The sequence below is a fragment of the Chelon labrosus genome (genome assembly GCF_963514085.1).
Source record: "Chelon labrosus genome assembly, chromosome: 15".
NCBI classification, from domain to species: domain Eukaryota; kingdom Metazoa; phylum Chordata; class Actinopteri; order Mugiliformes; family Mugilidae; genus Chelon; species Chelon labrosus.
The window spans coordinates 1942623-1961944 of record NC_140348.1 but is presented as its reverse complement, the minus strand read 5'-3'; the positions used below and the strand labels follow the sequence as shown (position 1 = coordinate 1961944).

General features: G+C 39.0%; 1 protein-coding gene across 2 annotated transcripts in view; it reads right to left on the bottom strand.

The window, feature by feature from the left end:
* Positions 1-485: 485 nt before the first annotated feature.
* Positions 486-19322, bottom strand: part of piezo1 (piezo type mechanosensitive ion channel component 1 (Er blood group)) — a 65204-nt gene continuing 46367 nt past the window's right edge. For both annotated transcript variants that reach the window (XM_084561922.1, XM_084561923.1), the window contains exons 31-54: positions 18131-18231; positions 17870-18014; positions 17352-17396; positions 16322-16494; positions 16122-16231; positions 15501-15680; positions 15033-15291; positions 14397-14585; positions 13748-13942; positions 13452-13662; positions 12614-12746; positions 11661-11808; positions 11215-11367; positions 10907-10968; positions 8836-8994; positions 8389-8536; positions 7725-7913; positions 7294-7386; positions 5889-6061; positions 5441-5563; positions 5260-5339; positions 4745-4931; positions 4017-4158; positions 486-3807 (exon numbers count right to left, since the gene is read on the bottom strand). In XM_084561922.1, the coding sequence (XP_084418048.1) occupies positions 3679-3807; positions 4017-4158; positions 4745-4931; positions 5260-5339; positions 5441-5563; positions 5889-6061; positions 7294-7386; positions 7725-7913; positions 8389-8536; positions 8836-8994; positions 10907-10968; positions 11215-11367; positions 11661-11808; positions 12614-12746; positions 13452-13662; positions 13748-13942; positions 14397-14585; positions 15033-15291; positions 15501-15680; positions 16122-16231; positions 16322-16494; positions 17352-17396; positions 17870-18014; positions 18131-18231 (3527 nt within the window). In that variant the 3' untranslated portion in view covers positions 486-3678. The remainder of the gene's footprint in view (positions 3808-4016; positions 4159-4744; positions 4932-5259; positions 5340-5440; positions 5564-5888; positions 6062-7293; positions 7387-7724; positions 7914-8388; positions 8537-8835; positions 8995-10906; positions 10969-11214; positions 11368-11660; positions 11809-12613; positions 12747-13451; positions 13663-13747; positions 13943-14396; positions 14586-15032; positions 15292-15500; positions 15681-16121; positions 16232-16321; positions 16495-17351; positions 17397-17869; positions 18015-18130; positions 18232-19322) is intronic.

Here is a 19322-nt window from a genome sequence, read left to right as displayed (position 1 = left end):
AGTTGGGGTTAATAACTTGTTGCCAGCTGAAAGATAAGTAATTGCAGTAATTCTCCAATAGGAGGCTCCTACCTATTTGCTTAGTTAAATCCAGATGGTGACTATTTTTTTTTTTTGGTCGATGAATATGATGAATTCACCCCACATATTCAAAAGACTTATTTGCATCAATCTCAGTTAAATATATTAATTTATTGACAGCCATAATATATATATATTATATACATATGCCTACTTCTAGACTGAACAAAGCTGACATTTATTTGCTGCCTTACATTAATTACTACAATCTGTCCATTTGTGTACCTGTATGTAAGTCTATAAGTGTATGTGTCCCTGTTTTGGACAATAAAATAAATAAATAAATCAAAGCTTGAGTATTTCTTTCCCAGAAGAAGTGGAACTGTCCAATTAAACCCATAGGTAGAGATATGCAAAACTCTTTTTAGCAGTAATAGTGATAATATCTTGTGTTAGTATTTTCATTGACAAATGACAATTCATTTATAACATACACATGTGCACTATTAAGCCAAACATCCTCTTGATCTTATAGTGAGACTGAAAAAATGGCACAGTGTATCTTTTATAGTCATCAGCTGGTATCAACTAGTGCAGTGACAAACAAATGAAAGTTTAGAGGAGGTTACACCTCGATTTAAATATCGATAAAACGAAAAAAGCTATATATGCCTCTATTTCCCCTTCTCACTTTGTGAGAATTCACGTCCCTCCAAAGCAAGACACACGGGGCTGCAAACTGAATAGACAAATGGTAAATTTATCATTTCCCAGAAATGTCTGTTTAATTTATTTTCAAATTACCGTGATTGTCCCATTGAGATCAATAAACATATCAAGACACGACATATACAACAAAATACACAAAGATTCATGATAAATAAACAACAGCTACTACTTATTCAACACATGGGGCTCTCAGGAAATTATAACCACATGCCTTCTTCATCATATTCTTAAGGTGTCCTTTAAATTTATAAGTCTAATTTTACATGTTTCTGCAAATGATATGTCCAAGGTGCATAAAAAGGGAACAATGTTTTCCCCACATCTGTCAGAATCTGGATGTGCGCCGCTGAGACAAAACAGAAATGGTCTGCACTTTATAGTGTGTTCCTACTTTAGTGGTACCCTACTCAAAGCATTTTACAATATGTCACATTCCAACTATTTTTTTCACATACAGTTGGTTCAGCACGCCATGCACCTCTCAGAAGGAGCTTGGACCAAAACGATCTGCCCATTTGGATATTATCTCAGAGTCTGTCTCTAAAAATCAACAGAAAATCATATTATCTATTCAGCATATCTCAGTCACTGTTTTTTTTCCACAAATTAATGACACATTGAAAGAAATAAAGAATGTTTTAAAACCTAAGAAGTAAACATTTAAAATTCAGTTTAACTTATTGTACAATGTAAAAATGTAGTTACATGTTAACACCACATGTGTGGTCAAGTCTCATGAAATCATCAACTTCCATGCCTTCAGGTGAGGCGGGAGGCACAGAATGTTGCATTACGGAATTGCGCAGACTACCACAGTCCATGGTTATTTTGCACACATTTCCATGTGAATATAAATAGCTGTCCAGTTGTTGTGTTGGGGAAGTAAACCGTTTGCTTCACCACTTGCTCAGCTTAAATATGGGGTATTATAACCTTTATCACTTGGAAAAAAAAAAGTATTTATGTTGAAAGGTAATAAACCTGACTGACAGTATTAAAATTCTATTATATTACAGGTTGTAAATTAAAACAACAATAAGCCACCCATCTCCATCAACACCTTGATCTAACTACATACCCACTGAACTACTGCAAAGCAGCGGAAAGAGTTGTGCACTTCCAGAATCACAAGTCTTTTGGACAATGATTGAACAGAAAGTGACATGGAGTCAGTTTTTAATTTTAACTTGATGCACACATGAACACCATTACTGCTGGTCAGCCCATCAAAAATAGTCCAGTCTGAAAAACCATTTGTTTTGGAAACTAATGGTTGTTGGATGAAAGATTTGAAAACTTGCAGATAAGTGAAATTAGATGGTTTTGTCTCTGATTTAAGATTTAAACATAAAATCTGTGCATTGTCATGATTCATGCATGAGCTGAATTACATTTCAGTGCTGTAGAAACTTGAGCAACTGGAACATGTTTAATGTAAAATCTAAAAGATGGCTGAACTGTCAGTGACATTACCCAAGGATTTAAGGAGCAATTTGGAAGATTAGTTTTGAAGATCAATGTGGGTGACTTTAGTCGTTTCCATCTTGGCTGTGCCAGCCTCCTCCTAATTCTCAACTAATTCAGAAACAAACACAGGGGCGAAGTGCAACCTGTAGTCACCAACGGCAGAACCTGTTGGGTTTCTCACTGTAAAAGGTTGATATTACAATGTTTAGTACCATGAGAGGACTTGTGCTTTGGCACTATTATAAACACAATTTAGTGTAATGCTGTTGTTTAAAGGTCGAACATTCACTTGCTGTCTTTACATGGCACTAATAATAAAAGTCCACGAAGAATAAAAATGGCTCAAGTAAGCCCTCCTCAGTCAGAATGGACTGGCTGCATCTGGCCAATCACAAAGAAGATGAGATATAATCCAGAGGGTAGGGGTAAACCTTTGATACACTGTTCAATGGGAACGTATTAGGGGCTAATAAGCCTGTAAATGTTTGACTCTCTGGTTGCTCACTCTCTGAGGAATAAACATCACGTAACTAAGTTTCCAGAATTAACTAAGAATTAAATGGTGTCGATACATTTTTTTGGTGGGGAAATACTTGTTCTGTTGCCATCAGATTTAACACTCCCAGCAGGCAGAATGTCAAAAAAGTTTGATTCTGATTGATGTTTTGGGGTATATCAATGTATATATCTTATCGGATCATTTTATTTAGCACCGATGTACAGTGTACGGTTCAGTTGGAATCCCAGGTTGAAAAAAATATTCTCCCTGTTAAGCAACAGAGACAAAATCAGCACTTTACTCAAAACATGTTTTAACGGCTCAATGTAGTATTTTTCCTTGCCAGGACGCCAGTCTTAAACTTGGACTTGTTTTCTTCAATATCAAGTCAAATAGTGGACACACTTTACTTTTACAAGAAGATTTTAAAAACTTGTCATTTGATTGATAGCATTGCATGATTTTGGCCAGCACACCATTGCAGTGACAGCTGATTCCAACTCTAATTGCTTTTAGCAACTGAGTTACTCCACTACCCTGTGGCTCAAATGCGTCTATGATGCGTCCCTTGTGTTTGACCTTTGACCAATGACCAGTAACACACACAGCTAAATTTGACAGCTGATTTTGCCTTCCATTGATGTTATGTCCAGTCCTGCACAACATATATTCAGTTTCCATCAATCCCCCACTCGGAGGAAGTGCACAGCCACTGTCATTCCAATAGCCTGTATTGAGAAAATTTGGTTTGATCAAACCGTTGAGGCAGCTGCATCGACGTAACAGCATGTCCAGAAAGAGGAGATGTTTCATAGTCTATGTCTATGGGTTACACCTCCTTTAAAGCATCAGTGGAGTGTTCTCAAGATGCCTTTCACGTGCTGTCCGCTTCCCATCTTTGCATTGTGTCTCAAATATCACAGTATTTCATTACAAGCAAACTTAATTTCTCAGGAAGTCAGTCAATATCTGTCTTGGTCGTGACTGTGGATGTCCCGAGTCCATTTGATCATAGTCTCTGGAGATCTATAGAGGAAGATCAGCTTGGAATAAAGTTCCTCTTCCAACTCCAGCTCTCCTGTCTCGCGCACCTATAAGACACAGACACCAATTATTTGTGCAACTGGATAAGAAAAGATTGATTCTCCAGGACACCGCCAATAAAACAGAGATAAGCAGGTATTTTATTGGGTTATACTTGATGTAAATCTGTGCTAATAATAAAATAATAATAAAACCCAGATAACATTTTGTTCAACAATTTATTCATATTTTGTAATTGCGCATACTGCATACTCACCAGGAAGATGTCTGTGCAGAGCTTCAGGATGCGGTCAACACAGGGCAGCTCCTCAAACATGATGGAGTGGGAGATCTCACTAAAGAAGCCGCGCACAAACTTTCCAATAACTAAGACAACAGACACGTACAGACCCATGATACTGAAATGAGAGAGGAGAAATGACAAAAATTACTCTCAGGAAGGGTGGGGATGTGTCAAGTACGCAATGGTTTGGAGAGTTTACTTGCATAAAACGTTACTTAAAAGCAAGCCTTATTGATGGGTAAACACACAGAAAGTGGACTCCTGTTCTTTTTATCTACTCTTCCTGTTGTGCGTACTTACAGGAGTGGAGTCGGTTGTGGAGAGTTGCTTACCAGCTGCCTGTGATTCACAAGCAACACCACTGCATAAACCAGGCTTCCACTTCACTTCATTACCAGACACTGCTTAATGTGTTCTGCTTCTAGGTTCAGTGGTTGGCCTCCATTCTGAAGTCATATTGTGCAGTCACTTCTTCAACTTAAGTATACCCCTTAAATTAGATAATATTTTTCCTCATACTATTAGAAAATATTAACCCTGGCCTACCCAGCCTATACTACTTGCAATATTCACTGTCTAGTATATCCCAGACCTTAACATGTGCTGTTGGTAGAGGACAAACAATCACCTGTCATGTGTAATGTTTTGTCTCATCAGTGTGTGTGGTATACTGAACATGTTTGTGATTGTGTGTTTCTTACCCATATCCCGCTAGGAAGCCCAAGCTAGGTGGACTGACTTTGTCATTAAATATGACCATAGGGAGAACGCCACGGGGGTGGGAGGAGTTTGTGATGGCAATATCCCACCACTCCTGGTTCCCACTGCTGTTCAGGGACCTGTCGCTCATTAGAGACAGAGTAATGTTCAGGTACCCATCTTCATCACCTACAGGAAAGACAAGTTAAAACACAGTTTGAATAACAAGTATAACATGTTGATATCCCATCTGATAGACACTCACAGCCACACACCAGGATAAAGCACTGGAAGAAAGTTGGTGTTCAATGTCTTGCTGAAGGACACTTTGACTTGAACTGGGGATCGAAGCACTAACCCTCTGGGCTGTAACTCTAACTAGTGATCCACAACCACCGCTGGCTGACCACTGCTCAATACTACTGTTTTTGTGTGTACAAATCCATGGGTTAAATGAGGACTGGTCACAGCAGATGATGAGTCTCATCATTTTAATAGTAACTCTATGATCTCTGACCTTTATATAGCTGACTGACTGGTTTGGCTTCAGCTCCATTGGGGGCACGGATGTAGTTGGGAAACATATTGGGCACAAACCTGGGGGAAAAGATACAACAAGATGTATTGAAAAACATAACTATGGAACATAAATACTAGTCACGTGAACATCCTTCCAGAGCGAGAGACAGTAAACTTACACAGGCTCGGTACGATTGCCAACCAGTAATGCAGCCAGATCCGCTCTGACTGGGTTCCCAGGTTCCAGGTCTATAGAATGCTTGTCAAAGGTGTGCTCCACTGTCCCACCTTTACCCAGGTCCCTGTTATGAAACCCACAAATACATCACACAAAGGAAAAGGAGATTGCTACAATTGTGATTAACAGCTATGAAATTAATGTAAAAATGTTTGGCTTGAGACTTGTGCCATGAGGTTGTGTCGTAGCCTAATTCAAAAATTGTGTATTTAAAACTGTGTTAATTTTAGGATACATCAGATGGCTCACAACTTGTCAGGCTGAGGTCTATGTGCCACATCACACTTTCATAGTTTTAACATGCTTTTGTTACTTGACAACACCTAGTTTGTATCACACCTAGTTTGAAGAACTAGATATAATGCACAGTATTACAGACAAGGTTTCACCTCTGAAAATTCCAGGCCAGACGAAGGGTTAGGTCAGCTGAACTTCCAAGCAGTTCTTTAATGACTTCCTGTCTGCTGGGGGGGCTTATTCTCCAAACAGATCCCGAACTACCTTCAATATTGGCTGTCACGATATCCTCGTAACTGTAGAGCGTGATGAACTGCATGGCTACCTAAGAGCAAACACACACCATTTGCATTATATAGATGGATATAAAGAGAGACAGCAACTCAAGTAGGAGACACATGCACATTCACAAGATCTGTGTTAAGCAAAATTGACAGTTGACAGACAGTTTGGATAGGATGATGGCTAATATGCAATGCTATTTAAGCAAATTGAAAGACATATTTTTTTCTTAAGTGATGTTAAAACAGTTACAACAGCAAATATGCGCCCCTGAAAGAGGGCACCCGACTGACAACTCCACTGTGTCAACGTCCATCTCCATGTTGTGCTCACTTAGCCTGGCATCGCCATGACTTGAGTTTTATTAGAATACGAGTCTGGTAACATGCCATTGGGATTTCATTAGTGGGCGTGTTTTAACCGATACAGAGAAAGTGAGGAACACTCTCCAGGAGGCAAAGATATAATTATCCAAGTGTACCACAATGAAAAGAATTCACGGGAGGATGCAGATAATGCAGATAATTCAACACAAGATGCAAACCATGTATGAGCTTGAAGTATACAAAGACAGAAATCAGAAACTAAACATCTAAAAAAAATAACTGGTTTTGAACAGCATGAGTTGGACAGATGAAACTAAGACCAACCTATACCAGAATGTAAGGAAGAAAAAATGTAAGGAGAGGCTATAAACAGCTCATGATCCTAAGCATGGGCATGCATGGCTTCCAATGGCACAGTCTCACTAAATATAACTGATGAAGTTCTGAAGTGTATGGGGATATATCGTCCACCAGATTCAGTTAAATGAAGCACGTTTCATTGGAGGATCTTTCTAGGTACAGAGAAACATTGATCCAAAGCATACTGTAAGAGTAAGTAAAGGTAAAAAAGTGGAATATTCAAATTCAGTCAACTGACATACATCCTGTAGACCAAAATTAGGGACAGGAAGACCTGTCAATGATTTTTTTAATGCATTAAATAAAATCATGTTCTCACTTTATTACCCCGTGTTAACAAGTCCTGATTAATTGGTATAAATGCCAATGCCAAAGTTCAGTTTAGACTGAAGAGGGTACGTCTTTTTGAAATGAGACTATGAAGACCATTCTCTACTGAGGATTTACCTCCAGAATGACAGACTGCAAGAACTAGAAAAAACATCTGGATAAACACTATATGTTCAGTTTAACTTTTAAATACCAAGAAATGCAGATAGCACCAATACATTCAGACAGGCACTTGAAGCAAATTGAAATTGGTACGCACGGCATTGTGTCCAAACTCCTTGGTGAGATTGTCATAGTCATTCTCCGTAAAGGGCTTGATGGATTGCTGCTGCACACTCATGGTGAACAGGGGCTGGAGGCACACACAGAAAAATGACAGTAGTGGGCATATAGTAGTGGACATTGTATTCACCAAGTTTCTCTGGGATAGCCATAACAAGCTAACTTGGCAGAGGGTTATAACATATACCTGAAGGGATTTACCACCTTCCACTTTGAATCATTTTTAACAAGACCAAGCAAAATGGTATTAAAATGCACTGAGAAGCTACATCTAAAGTCATCTATACTCATCTATTAAAGTGACAGAGTGCTGATATCATCTATTTTTAAAAACAAGAGCATTTACTTAATTCGTCCAAGCCCATTTATCAATAGGAATTCAATACTGGAAATATTGTTGTTAATTACCTCATAACCTCCCAGCTTGACAGTCACAGTGACATCAATGGGGTGGTTGACCACACCCACCACTGATCTGACCAGTGAAATGAAGAGAAGGGGAAACCAGATGATGCAGATTAAGAAGAAGATGATAAGTCCACCCATGCCATATTTCACTATCTTCTTCTTCTTCTGCCCTTTAGGTTGTGGGTATTTCTGAGGATTAAAATAAGACATAGTCAATTATTTTTTTTCCTTAAATTTTTGAATCATTGCAATTATATAATATTCTGTACTTCATTTACACGCTGTGCTAACCATTAGTTGGAGGAAGCTAGCACAAACCCTCTAAGTGGTAGTTCTGGTAGCTTTATTGTTAAGGTCAATGGCCTTTAGTGACTCCCAAAGAAAATCGCTCCTGGGTGAGGGGCCAGATTAAGAGTGATTTGCAGACTTAAGATGATTCGCCAGTGTTGGAACAGCATTACCTTGTAGTTAATGATCTTTCCACAATGTTGGTGTCATCGCAAACTTAAACTCTTAAACTTTAAATTCAGCTGAAATAAATGACAGGTGCAAATGTGGTCTGTCTATCCCCTGATGAACAGCAGAATTAATGTTTTTTTATACTACTGAATCAAAATTCAAAACAATGTACATATACATATTGATGCTGATGCTGAGGACATACCTTCTCGGTCTCACGGCTGCATTTAATTATGAAGATGTTGGCATAAATGTCCTCCACACACATCCAGTCTGACAGAGACAGAGTGGTATCAGTCCAAACCCAGTCCATCACTGCCCGTAGCTCCACTAGGAACGGCACTAAACGAAAGCTACACAAACACATACACATTAAACCATATATACTGTCAATATACCATGCATTATACTGTAGTATGTTGAACATAGGCTCATTCAACACACTTAGTTTTCTGAAGCAATCAGTTAACTTTCATCTAATCTATTCCATAACAGATTCACATGTATTATGTTGTGGATCTCATCCAGAGACGAGTAAAAACAATCAAACTACAAAATCTAACTGAAACACAGCCTTGATCTTCTACCAAGAATATACAAAGGATGTACACTACTGAGTTCAGACAAGTCTAAACTGGATTTGTGTACATACCCTTGAAAGAGAAACAGGTTGAGGTGGTTGTATTTCTTGGTGAGGAAGTTGCCAAGGATACGAGTGGGGTAACCACAGCGGATCTGATAGGCTGACAGGCCAAAGTAAATACACTTGACAAAATACCACAGCTGGGCCACAAAGTTCTGGCTGAACATCCTAAACAACCAAGGAGAAACAAAGGAAGATTAATGAACATCATATCTGATGAACAGCAGTATTCTTAAATAAATACCATGCAAAATGTTACATTTTTTTTGATGAGAAAACATTTGATCCTTTGAATCTGTTACTAAGGTTGATACACTGATCAGGCACAACGATATGACCACCTTCCTAATATTGTGTAGGTCTCCCTTGTGTCTCCCAAACAGTTGTGACTCATCAGAGAATGGACATGGGCCTTGTGAGGGTGTCCTGTGGTGTCTGGCAACACAATGTTGTTAGTGGTGGTGGTGGTGGGGGGGGGGGGATCTAGTGAATTTGGAGGCCAGGTCAAGCTGTTCTTCATGTTGTTCCTAAATCGTTTTTGTGTGTGTGTCCTTGCTGCCATCAAGGAGTGTCATTGCTATGGGGTGGGGGTGTCTGGTCTGGTCTAGGTAGGTGCTACATGTCTAAGTAACATCCACATGAATGCCAGGTCCAAAAGTTTCCCAAGATGGTCTATGTTTACTTCTCTTGTCAGTGGTTTTAATGTTGTGGCTGACCAGTGTTTACTTAAACTAATGAAACATAAAATCGTAAAATAAAAAAAGATAATGATTCAATAATAATAATAATAAAAAAATAAAAAAAATCTGCCACGTGGTAGAGGTAAGTACACCCTGACAATGATCATAACAAATCCATAGAATTATAATCATCTGGTGCTGATTGCTAGAACATAAAATATATTACAATACAGATTTTTTCTTCTTCGTCTTATTTCAAGATCAACTTTAAAAGTGAAAATATCCAATTTTATGTTTTCAGATATAATGTGGTTGCGTGTTTTTGTCCCATCCCTGTTGCAATATTAGAGGTGGTAGTGTTATAATTTAGGATGAGATAAAATAATCCTTTATCCCACAGTGGGGAAAAATAACCCTATCCCAGTGTGACTGGAAGTAACCATCAAAAGATAAAAATCACAGAGGATGATGAGATGGATGAGGTGTGTGGCATATTTTGATGTGTCGGATTTAGTGGAACATTAACGTGTTCATCGCATCGGTAAAGGTGGAGCTGAGTTCAATACTGTCAGGTAGTTCACAAATTCTCCCCTGGAATCGATACACGCTCATCACATCATGTTTCATTTTAATAATTTATTTTTTATTATTAATCCGAATCTGCAAAGTAACTAAAGATGTCAGAAAGTGTAGGGGTTAAAAACACAAAGTTTGCTTATCCTGTGCGAATGAAATGCAGACATAGGGGGGCAACTTCTAAATCACATGCCGTCCCCATCCCAGGCAAATAGGGAGTCAACTCCAGACCTTTTACCTGCTTAACTGATGAAGACAAAGTGAAGGAATCTCGTCCATGAAACAGCTTTACAGTCAAGTGTTGAATCATGTTTGAGTCCTTGAAATACCTCTAAATTAAAGCTGAGAGTTTGGACTTTAACTCCATATTCATGGTATAACTGTAACATAATTATGTTTCAGCTCAAATAAAGAACAATTTGTCAGTGTCCAAAAATATATGGAGCTAATGTATATATGAATGGTAATTATTATGTGATGGAATGAGAACAGCTAAAAGAAACACATCCTAAACAAAATCCCAAACATCAGTGACCAAAATCGGGTGGACAAAACACACAACATATTTTGTAAACTCTCTACAAGGGTTTACAACTGTCTACAATTGTCATGTTAGTGACAATTTGTAGGCACTGTATCTAAGAGGATCTAGTGTTTGCTTGTCAAAAAATGCCAATTCTTTTTTTTCTGTTTTACTAAGAGCCCAAAACTCACAAATTACTCTAAGTTAGAGCACCGGTGATGCATTCATTTGCCAAAAATATTACCATAAAAGCGTCACTTAATTCAACATCACCTTTCAGCATAATTTAATGCCCCATTACCTTTCAGTGACAGCAGGCAGGATGAAGAACATCCAGATGTGTATCCCAAAAACAAGAATCACCTAGAGGGGAAAAATGATGGAAGTATAGATAACATAAGAAGATAAGAAAAACAACAGTGGCCAAATACTTTGAAAAGACATCAAAACATCAAAATTAGCTGCCCATTTGAGAAAAAGTACAGCCATGTGATTTTACAGATTCACCTTTTGACAAAGTACATTTCCATAGAATACTGAAACACATTTGTGAAAATCCACTCAATGATGTGTGATTGTGCAGAATGTCAATGAATGTGTGAACTGAACCTGGAAGATAAGTTTTCCCAAGACAGCCTTGCGCAGGTATAAGGCTCTGTCAATGATCATGGTGCTGAATTGGATGAGCAGCATCACCAGGAAGGCCTCAGGTACCTGGTCCTCTGACAGACTGGAGGCTATATCAGCTGCTGCACTGTGTTTCTGTAGAAATAAAAAAGTCACATTAAAGTATTATGTCTTGTAGCTGGTCAAAATATTATGTGCCAGTTATGAAGTGTGTTTTATATTTGGTATATTTCCCATCTGTTATCAAATGTGATGTTGGCATCACCTCTGTCAATGGTAAAACTGTTGTTCTTATCTTGCCTTGTTTAGTACTCTAATCTAATCTAAATGGTGCTATAAAATGGTGCTATACAACTACTACTACTGCTACTATTACTACTACTTCTACTACACCCTTCCAACCATGCATTCTTCCATCCGCCACTCACCCCAAAAGCCCAAAAGCCAAAGACAATGACGATGAAGTCAATGACATCGGTCAGGAACATAAGTGCATAGACATCGGTGGCAGCCCGATACTCAGCATGGAGAATATCCTTGAAGAAACCCTTAACCGGCTTGTAAACACTCTGGACACTGCAGAGAAAAGTAACAGGCATTAACCTATGTAAGTGGGGGAAAGTAATGGCATTTCAGTGATGCATTATGTTGTTTTTAAGTCATGCCATGATTGCAACTAATTTAATTGTATTAATCCTTTCTGTTTAGTGATTGATTCCTGTAACTCTAGTGAAAATGTGTACCACTGAGAAAATTGCTAATCTTGCTGAAAATAAAAAACATTTTGATTTTAAAGATCTGTCTTTTTTTTTTCTTTTTTTTTTTTTTTTAAATAAAATAGTAATAGGTTTGACTGAAAGCAGTGGATTTTTTCAGTGGTTGTGGCAGCCCTATGACTGTCACTGTGGTGAATTCTATTCGGTTCAATTTTATTTTTTCATTTAGTGCAAAATCATATCAAATGCAAACAAAAGCCACGTCAGGGCACTTTACCCAATAAAGCTGAATCTGGGTTTCTAGAAAAACATAGCTGTGTGTCATTTGTCCAGATACCGTATAAGTATTCAGTGTTTCTTAATTGCCTAAGGGAAGCATGAATAACCTTCCATAGTTAAACTCCATGACTAATTCCTGTATGCTTGGAAGAATTGCTAAGACATGAAATTGAATTACTCTGATAAATAGGATTCACACCAGCCTAGTGCAGATCCTCTAATTGTAACATAGTTTGATTAGTTGTGTCAAATGCAAAAATAAGATCTAACAGGATAAACACAGAGATGAGTGTATGTGTCTAGGATTGAGGATCTTTGGCGAGTTTCACTTGTGCTGTTTCAGGGCATGCCGTGACTTTATGTCTTCTACTGTAAATCTGACTCACCAAGAGTGGAACACATGTTTAATCTTTTGTCCCGCAGCCAGTAATCTCTGACTGGCGGCCTCTCTCCTCCTGCCTTTTTTCTTCTTCTTTGCCGGTTCTTTACTGGAATCTGCAGTCTCAGCTGTGGCCTTCGCTGGAAAAGCCAGAAGCGGAAGCGAGGACAAGTTCAAACATTAGCCCCAGAGAAAAGGCAAAGATTGTTCAATATATTTGGTCATCACACGCGACATGTTGGCCTCAATAAACACCACAATTTAAAGGCAAACATAATAAAGTAACAAATACATATATGTCAAATATATATTACCCAGCAATAGTATATATACTGCTGGGTGACAAAATAGAAGTGTTTTAAGCTCACACTCTAGTATCTAATTATTAACAATTTCTTTTAAGTCCTATGTGTTAACACACAGGTGAAATTAAGAGCTTCACAGCTACTTCTTCACCCATCCTGGCCCACTGCGCCCCCATCACATGATTGTTCACACAAAGTGAAGATGTAGTTGTGTCCAAAAGTATAAATAGAGAAGTTTATGTTATATTTATGATAAAATATCTAAGACGAAGGTTTTTGAAATTTCTAAAAAAACTCTGTATTAAAAGATTGACTTGTTGACTGAGAGAATTGTGATGACATGCATTATATTCAGTGACATTACAGATATTTTGAGTTAGTAAATAAAATAATGAGTCTCCACTATTTTTGAGTGTGACTGAGGATGATATACAATATACATAATACTAGGTCAATGGATACGGCACAACTTAATGAACTACAGCCACATTTAATGTAATGACTACACCTCTACCATCACATCGTAATGAAGCTACAAACCTTTGTTGCGCTTGTTTTTTTTTCTGAATCGGATACGACCGCTTTCCTTTGGGCCTTCTTTTGCCGTCTCCACATCTTCTACCTCCACCTTATCTCCAGAATCCGACATGTTCGTTATGACAGACAGCATTTCCTGTCCATCTTTAGACCCAGTGGTTTCTAGTTCAACAGTAGCAGAGCTGGTACTCGGTTCCACAGAGTCCTCAGTGTCCTAGATTGAAAAACAATGGCTGTAAATAACTAATAATAATAATAATAAAATGCCCCAGCAAAAAATATTAAGTATTCCCACTAACCTTTTCAGGTTGGTTCAGCTCAGCAGTAGTTTCTGGGATTTCCAGGGTGGATCCTGCGTTAACTTCCTCTCCCTCTGCCGCTTGTGTTTCCTCCTTCCTGCTACTCTCTTCATCGCCATCTTTAGATTTTCCTCCTAACTCCGATGAGGGGGTGTTCTCCTCCAGAGGGCCCTCGTGGTCCCACAGACCATATTGCTGCACACATGGCACACACATATAAATAGTCACAAGAATGTATTTACATTTATTTAAAGCTTTAAGTTAGGGCTGGCTCAGGTGACCCTGAACCATCTCTTAGTTTTGCTGCTGTCCTCTACTCTAATTCCCCTCTACATCTTTGTATGATCAGCAATTTCAAACAGCTGCTTACATTAGAACCACACTTTTATAGCGCAAGAAAAAAGTATATTTGGATACATTTCAATACACTTTATTGTCTAAATTGTCTTTTCAAAGTTTTAATATAATGAGTATTTTTTTTTACAATGCATTCAACGACTCAGAAAAACTTCATATTTTAGTACTAAAATGAAAGTTGATCGACTGTATTTATATTCATTGCCTTCCGTCAGTCAGATTGATATGGTCTAGCATCAAAAACCACTGGTTGTCCAGTGTGCTGATCCTTGTGATTACTGCCAGTACTAACCATAAGCAGTGATCTGTGGAAGAATAGAGCCAGCAGCTGAAGAAGATCATATCTAATGTAGTTGTCAGTCTTCTCCAGGCCAAGAATTCGAGGTGTGAAGAAAGGCTTGTCTTCGTACAGGTTCAACTCATAAACACTGTTCCAGGGAAAGAATCCGAACTGGAAAATGTATTTCACCACCACCATCACCTAGAAAGAGGCAAAGCAGTCCAATGAGTCTGACCGGAAAAGACCATATGTTGACATCAGATGAGTCAGCAACATAGATAATCTGCTCTTTTTACATTGCTCTACGCATATCTGATTTGTTATACAAATGAGGTGGGCTTTCCCCATAAGCGTCTCGTGGATACAGTTATTGCCTTATCGGTTGAATGGAGCCAGGCTCAGAACAGAAATTGCTAACTCCAGTTAGGATGTCACTAGATCATTATCATAACATTATACACATACCACCCTAAATAGTTCTTTCAACATCCAGTGAAAGCCTCAATGTTACTTCCCTGGGACCTTGCAGGCAGCATTTAAGGAGAGTGTCCAACTGTCCAAGCATTATTTGCAACATAGAGGACAATGACTACACACACTGAGCAAAGTTTTCCAAATGAGGATCAATGTTTCTGTGTGTTACCATACCTCTGTATAGACTATAGCAGTCATCCAAAACCTCTTGGTTGGTCTTGGAACAGCCAACATGGCCCATAGGAACACCAGTATGGGCAGGACCAGTGATATGGCAGATGCGCTGACCATGTTGTTTAACACTATGATGAAATAGCAGAGTAGCTCAGAGTTGGCTGACAGCAGGTTGTACATGGAGAACAGCAGCTTCAGCAGACGATTCTGGTTGTTAAAGAACTCTCTGCTCTGTTCCAGCTCCTCGATATAGTACTGACTGCAGAGAAACCAGAAATCTGAATTAATATAGCATCGCTTTCATCACCACTCTGTCAAGAACTAATAAAACCTTGTGAAAGACTACACAGCAATTGTTTGTGCACGTTCAAAATCCAATCGTTTCATTTACAAGCATTTCTGTTTAACTGCTGCTAGACACAAAGCGCTTGTTGGGCTTCTTCAGTCTTCAGTGTTTGTAGTATCTACCTCTCTCCTAGAAGCTCGCTAGCTGTTCTGGAGTGTCTGTTGTATTGTTGGTCAGACAGCTGTGTTATCAATTCCATGCTGCTGGATGGCTGTTCTGGACTCAGGAGATTCCCAGTGCTGTTGAGCCTTGGCCTAGGAGTAGACTGACCCGCCACACCCTTGCTATCCACGTCCAGGCAGCTGAGACACACATTCACAAAGAAATACAACTGCATAAAATGTGACGACACAAAGTTTATATCGAGGTGTGCGTGGCAGAGTGGAAGGACAAAGACACAGAATTGTCAGCGACATTTAGTTGCGGTTATTGCTGCACAAGTTGGTCAAAAAGATACTGAAAACAAGGGTTTGCTTACTTTTGTACCACAAATGCATGCACAGAGATGATTTATCCTTTATGAACATGCTCAGTAAATTTCTTGTCAAAAATTACCTTTAGCAAAAAGACTGTTTGTCTTCATTACACCTAGAAACTCCAGTAATCCTTTTTAAGTACAGTAAGTATGATAGTGTGAACGCATCAAAGCCACATTCACAGCATGATGTGTCCTATAAGTGGTGCGTATTATCTATTTGGTTGGTTAACAGAAGACCCAACCACAACAAAACAACCATGCCAACCTGAATCTGTTGGAATTTTCTGCATCAGTCTCATCCAAACAGGTCTCCAGCGTGGAACATTCACTGGGCTGAAACACCCAGTCATCTCTGGAGTCTGCTTTTGTTTGATGCTGCCAATCAAAAAAGTAGAAAAAACACACAGAAAGATTAAAGTGTGTGTGGAATTGAAATTCCACAGATCAGTTTTTACTGGTATTTACCTTCTGTATCTTGTGCGTGATGAAGTAGCGTTCATTGCACAGAACTGTAGATGTCTCTCTATACTGTTTAGTCAGGAGATTTTGCCATTGAGTCATTCCATCAACCATGGCCAAAAATATAGCCCACAAGAAGCGCAGGATATCCAACATCCTCTGGAACATTTCACCATGGCCTGCAGCACAGACAGAGATGGACATTAGGAAGATCAGTGAAAAAAAAAGAAAAGGAATACACTAAAGTTGCCATTTAAAGAACACAGGGATCCCAGGAATAAAGAACTTGATTGTGCACATTCACATTCACATTCACTTTTATTATACCAACCCCTTATGACTAAAATGCCTCACTTTTCTCCTGTAAACCTTATTGCCTCGCATTGACACACTGTGCAATGGAAATGTACTAATAATCTATATAATCTCATATATCCTTTGTATTCTCTTTTAGATGAGTATAGCTCTGTGAGAACCTACAGAGACAGGGTATTCCTGGCACTGAGATGGTTACCATGCACATGCCGTAACTGTCAGGATAGACTAGATTAGAAGACTTGATTAACGGCGAGTAACGCTCTCTGGTAAAAAAATAATAATAATAAAAAAATTTTAAAAAAAAATCCTAATATGGAACTGTTGAACCTTCCCCAAGTTGACCTCTTGTTCTCCCTCCCTGCAATACAACATAAAAAGTACTGAATGCATCCAGTCTCTGTGTTTCTCACCAGAACCCATCTCTGTACTGAAGGAAGCTGAAGACATATGGTTCCTTACACACTGTATCACATGCTGTTAGTTCTTGGCCCCATTATTAACATCATGATAATAGTACTACTGATGCTACCTGACTAAATAACAATCTATGCATGTATTTATGCATTTCTTTCGTGTTCCATTTTCTGTATAATGTGTTTCAAGATACTATACATTAGCAGTATTATTACTATAGAACTCTTAGCTACTTCAACTCAAACTACCAGAGGAGTGGGTAGCATGCCTATGGTAAAAGGTGTAGGAAGCAGAGACAACCTACCAGACGTCTTTTCTTCTGGCTCCTCCACATTACTGTCCAGACAACCTACGCACAAACACAAAAAGAGACACTATAATGACCTGAACGTTCTGCTGTTCTTGTTTATACTGAACAGATTCTTCTTTGATGCACATTTATACAATTGACTGTTCAGTGGTAGTAGGTGATAATAACCTGCTCTCCTTTTCATGGCTCATGTTATTATTAAGAGGGGAACTTTAAAGCCAACGCAGACTGATTTCTGTTATACTTTGGCATGCTAATGCCATCTCTGCAAGGACATCAGTAGATGCCAAACACATGCCTACTGCGAGTGCCATGTGTTCTGCTAAAAATCTTAGTTCGGATATTACAATGACTTTTTTAAACTTTTTTTTAAATTTAAACTTTCAAAATATGCTGAAAATATGATGAGGCAGTATAATGTCTGTGCACTTAGCTCTTCAGTATTAGGCTCCTTTGCTGCTAAATGCTTAAGAGTTTTCCTGCCTGTTTTCCTGGATGTAAGGATATATCACCTTCTGCGGAGACAGCCTTCTGCTGTGAATCCACTCTTTCTTGAGTCTCTGCCTCCTTTCTCTGAGTCCTTTTAAGCTGCCTCTGGTGTCTCTGCCGTTCTCTAAGAGCTGTTTTCACACTGGTCACCCATGCGTGGTACGCCAACTAGGAGAAAAAGTTAAGATGAGCAACACATTTAACATATGACAAGTTTTCCACAGTGATTGTTACGATATTAGTCATTAACTAAACACAGAGTGGGAATCAGTTGTGTGTCTGACCTGACACGCAGTCTGTTTCTGAGGCTTCTGTTCTTCAGTCTGCAGTTCCTCTTCATCCTCCATGTCCGATTCAAACAGGTAGTACTCTCCTGAGTGGAGCACTGTGAGCAGAAAAAAAATATTACAAGTTTTTCTGTGTCACTGTGTCAAAGTAGCAAATCACTGGAAAGATCAGTATATATGTGTTTCAATATTTGTGTATGAAAATGAAGATATGGTTGGAGCCTGACAAAGAGTGAAACAATATTAAGTTAAAAACTTAATAAGTTACTTTATTGTAACTAATAATACACTAATAATGTTTTACTGTTTAACCTTACTGAATAAATAACTAAAGTTGTAGTCGTAACCAGGGTTGGTGTGTAACGGATTACATGTAACGGCGTTACGTATTTAAAATACAAAATACGAGTAACTGTATTCTGTTACAGTTAGTTTAATATGCTGTATTCTGAATACAGTTACTTTCTAAAAACAAAATCGATTACTTAGGGATTACTTTACGGCACTACGCACAGGTTGCACTGTGCGGATGCAGGTGGCATTATGTGTAAAGTCAATGCGTGAGAGGACTTTCCACACACAACCGAATGAAATGGCAGAGGATGGGAAAAACGAGCTGGATGAGGACATAAATGCAATTTAGAGAACATTTTACCTACAAACTTGGTCAAGAAGGTCGCAACATCACAGTGCAGTGCAAGCTTTGCTTACCATCAACAAAGCTGCTTTCAGCATAAGCAAGTTAAAGGAGGATCACAAGGTAAATTGGCTAATTAAGTAAGTTGGTAACTATTAATCGAGCTCTGCCGGGTGAGAATGTGGGGAAAGAAACGAGGGTTAATGTCCACCAGTTCGCATGTTGCTTGTCCTACACTCACAAACAAGGCAGAGTTTGGTGCAGCTGGTACATTGAGAGCAGTGACAGGAATTTTTGGAGCTGCCCCAAGTACACAGGTAGCTGTGGCAGGCACTTTTGGAGCTGCACATTTGAGCGTAGCAGTAGGCTCCACTTTAGGTGTTGTCTCAGGGGAGCTGTGCAGTAGTGGTTAGAGGCGCAGCTTGGGACCGAGGGGTCCCAGGTTGGCCTCCCGCCGTGTCCATGGCTGAGGTGCCCTGAGCAAGCATCTAACCCCCAATTGCTCCCCGGGAGCAGTCCTTAGAGGCCGCAGCCCACTGCTCCAACTGTACA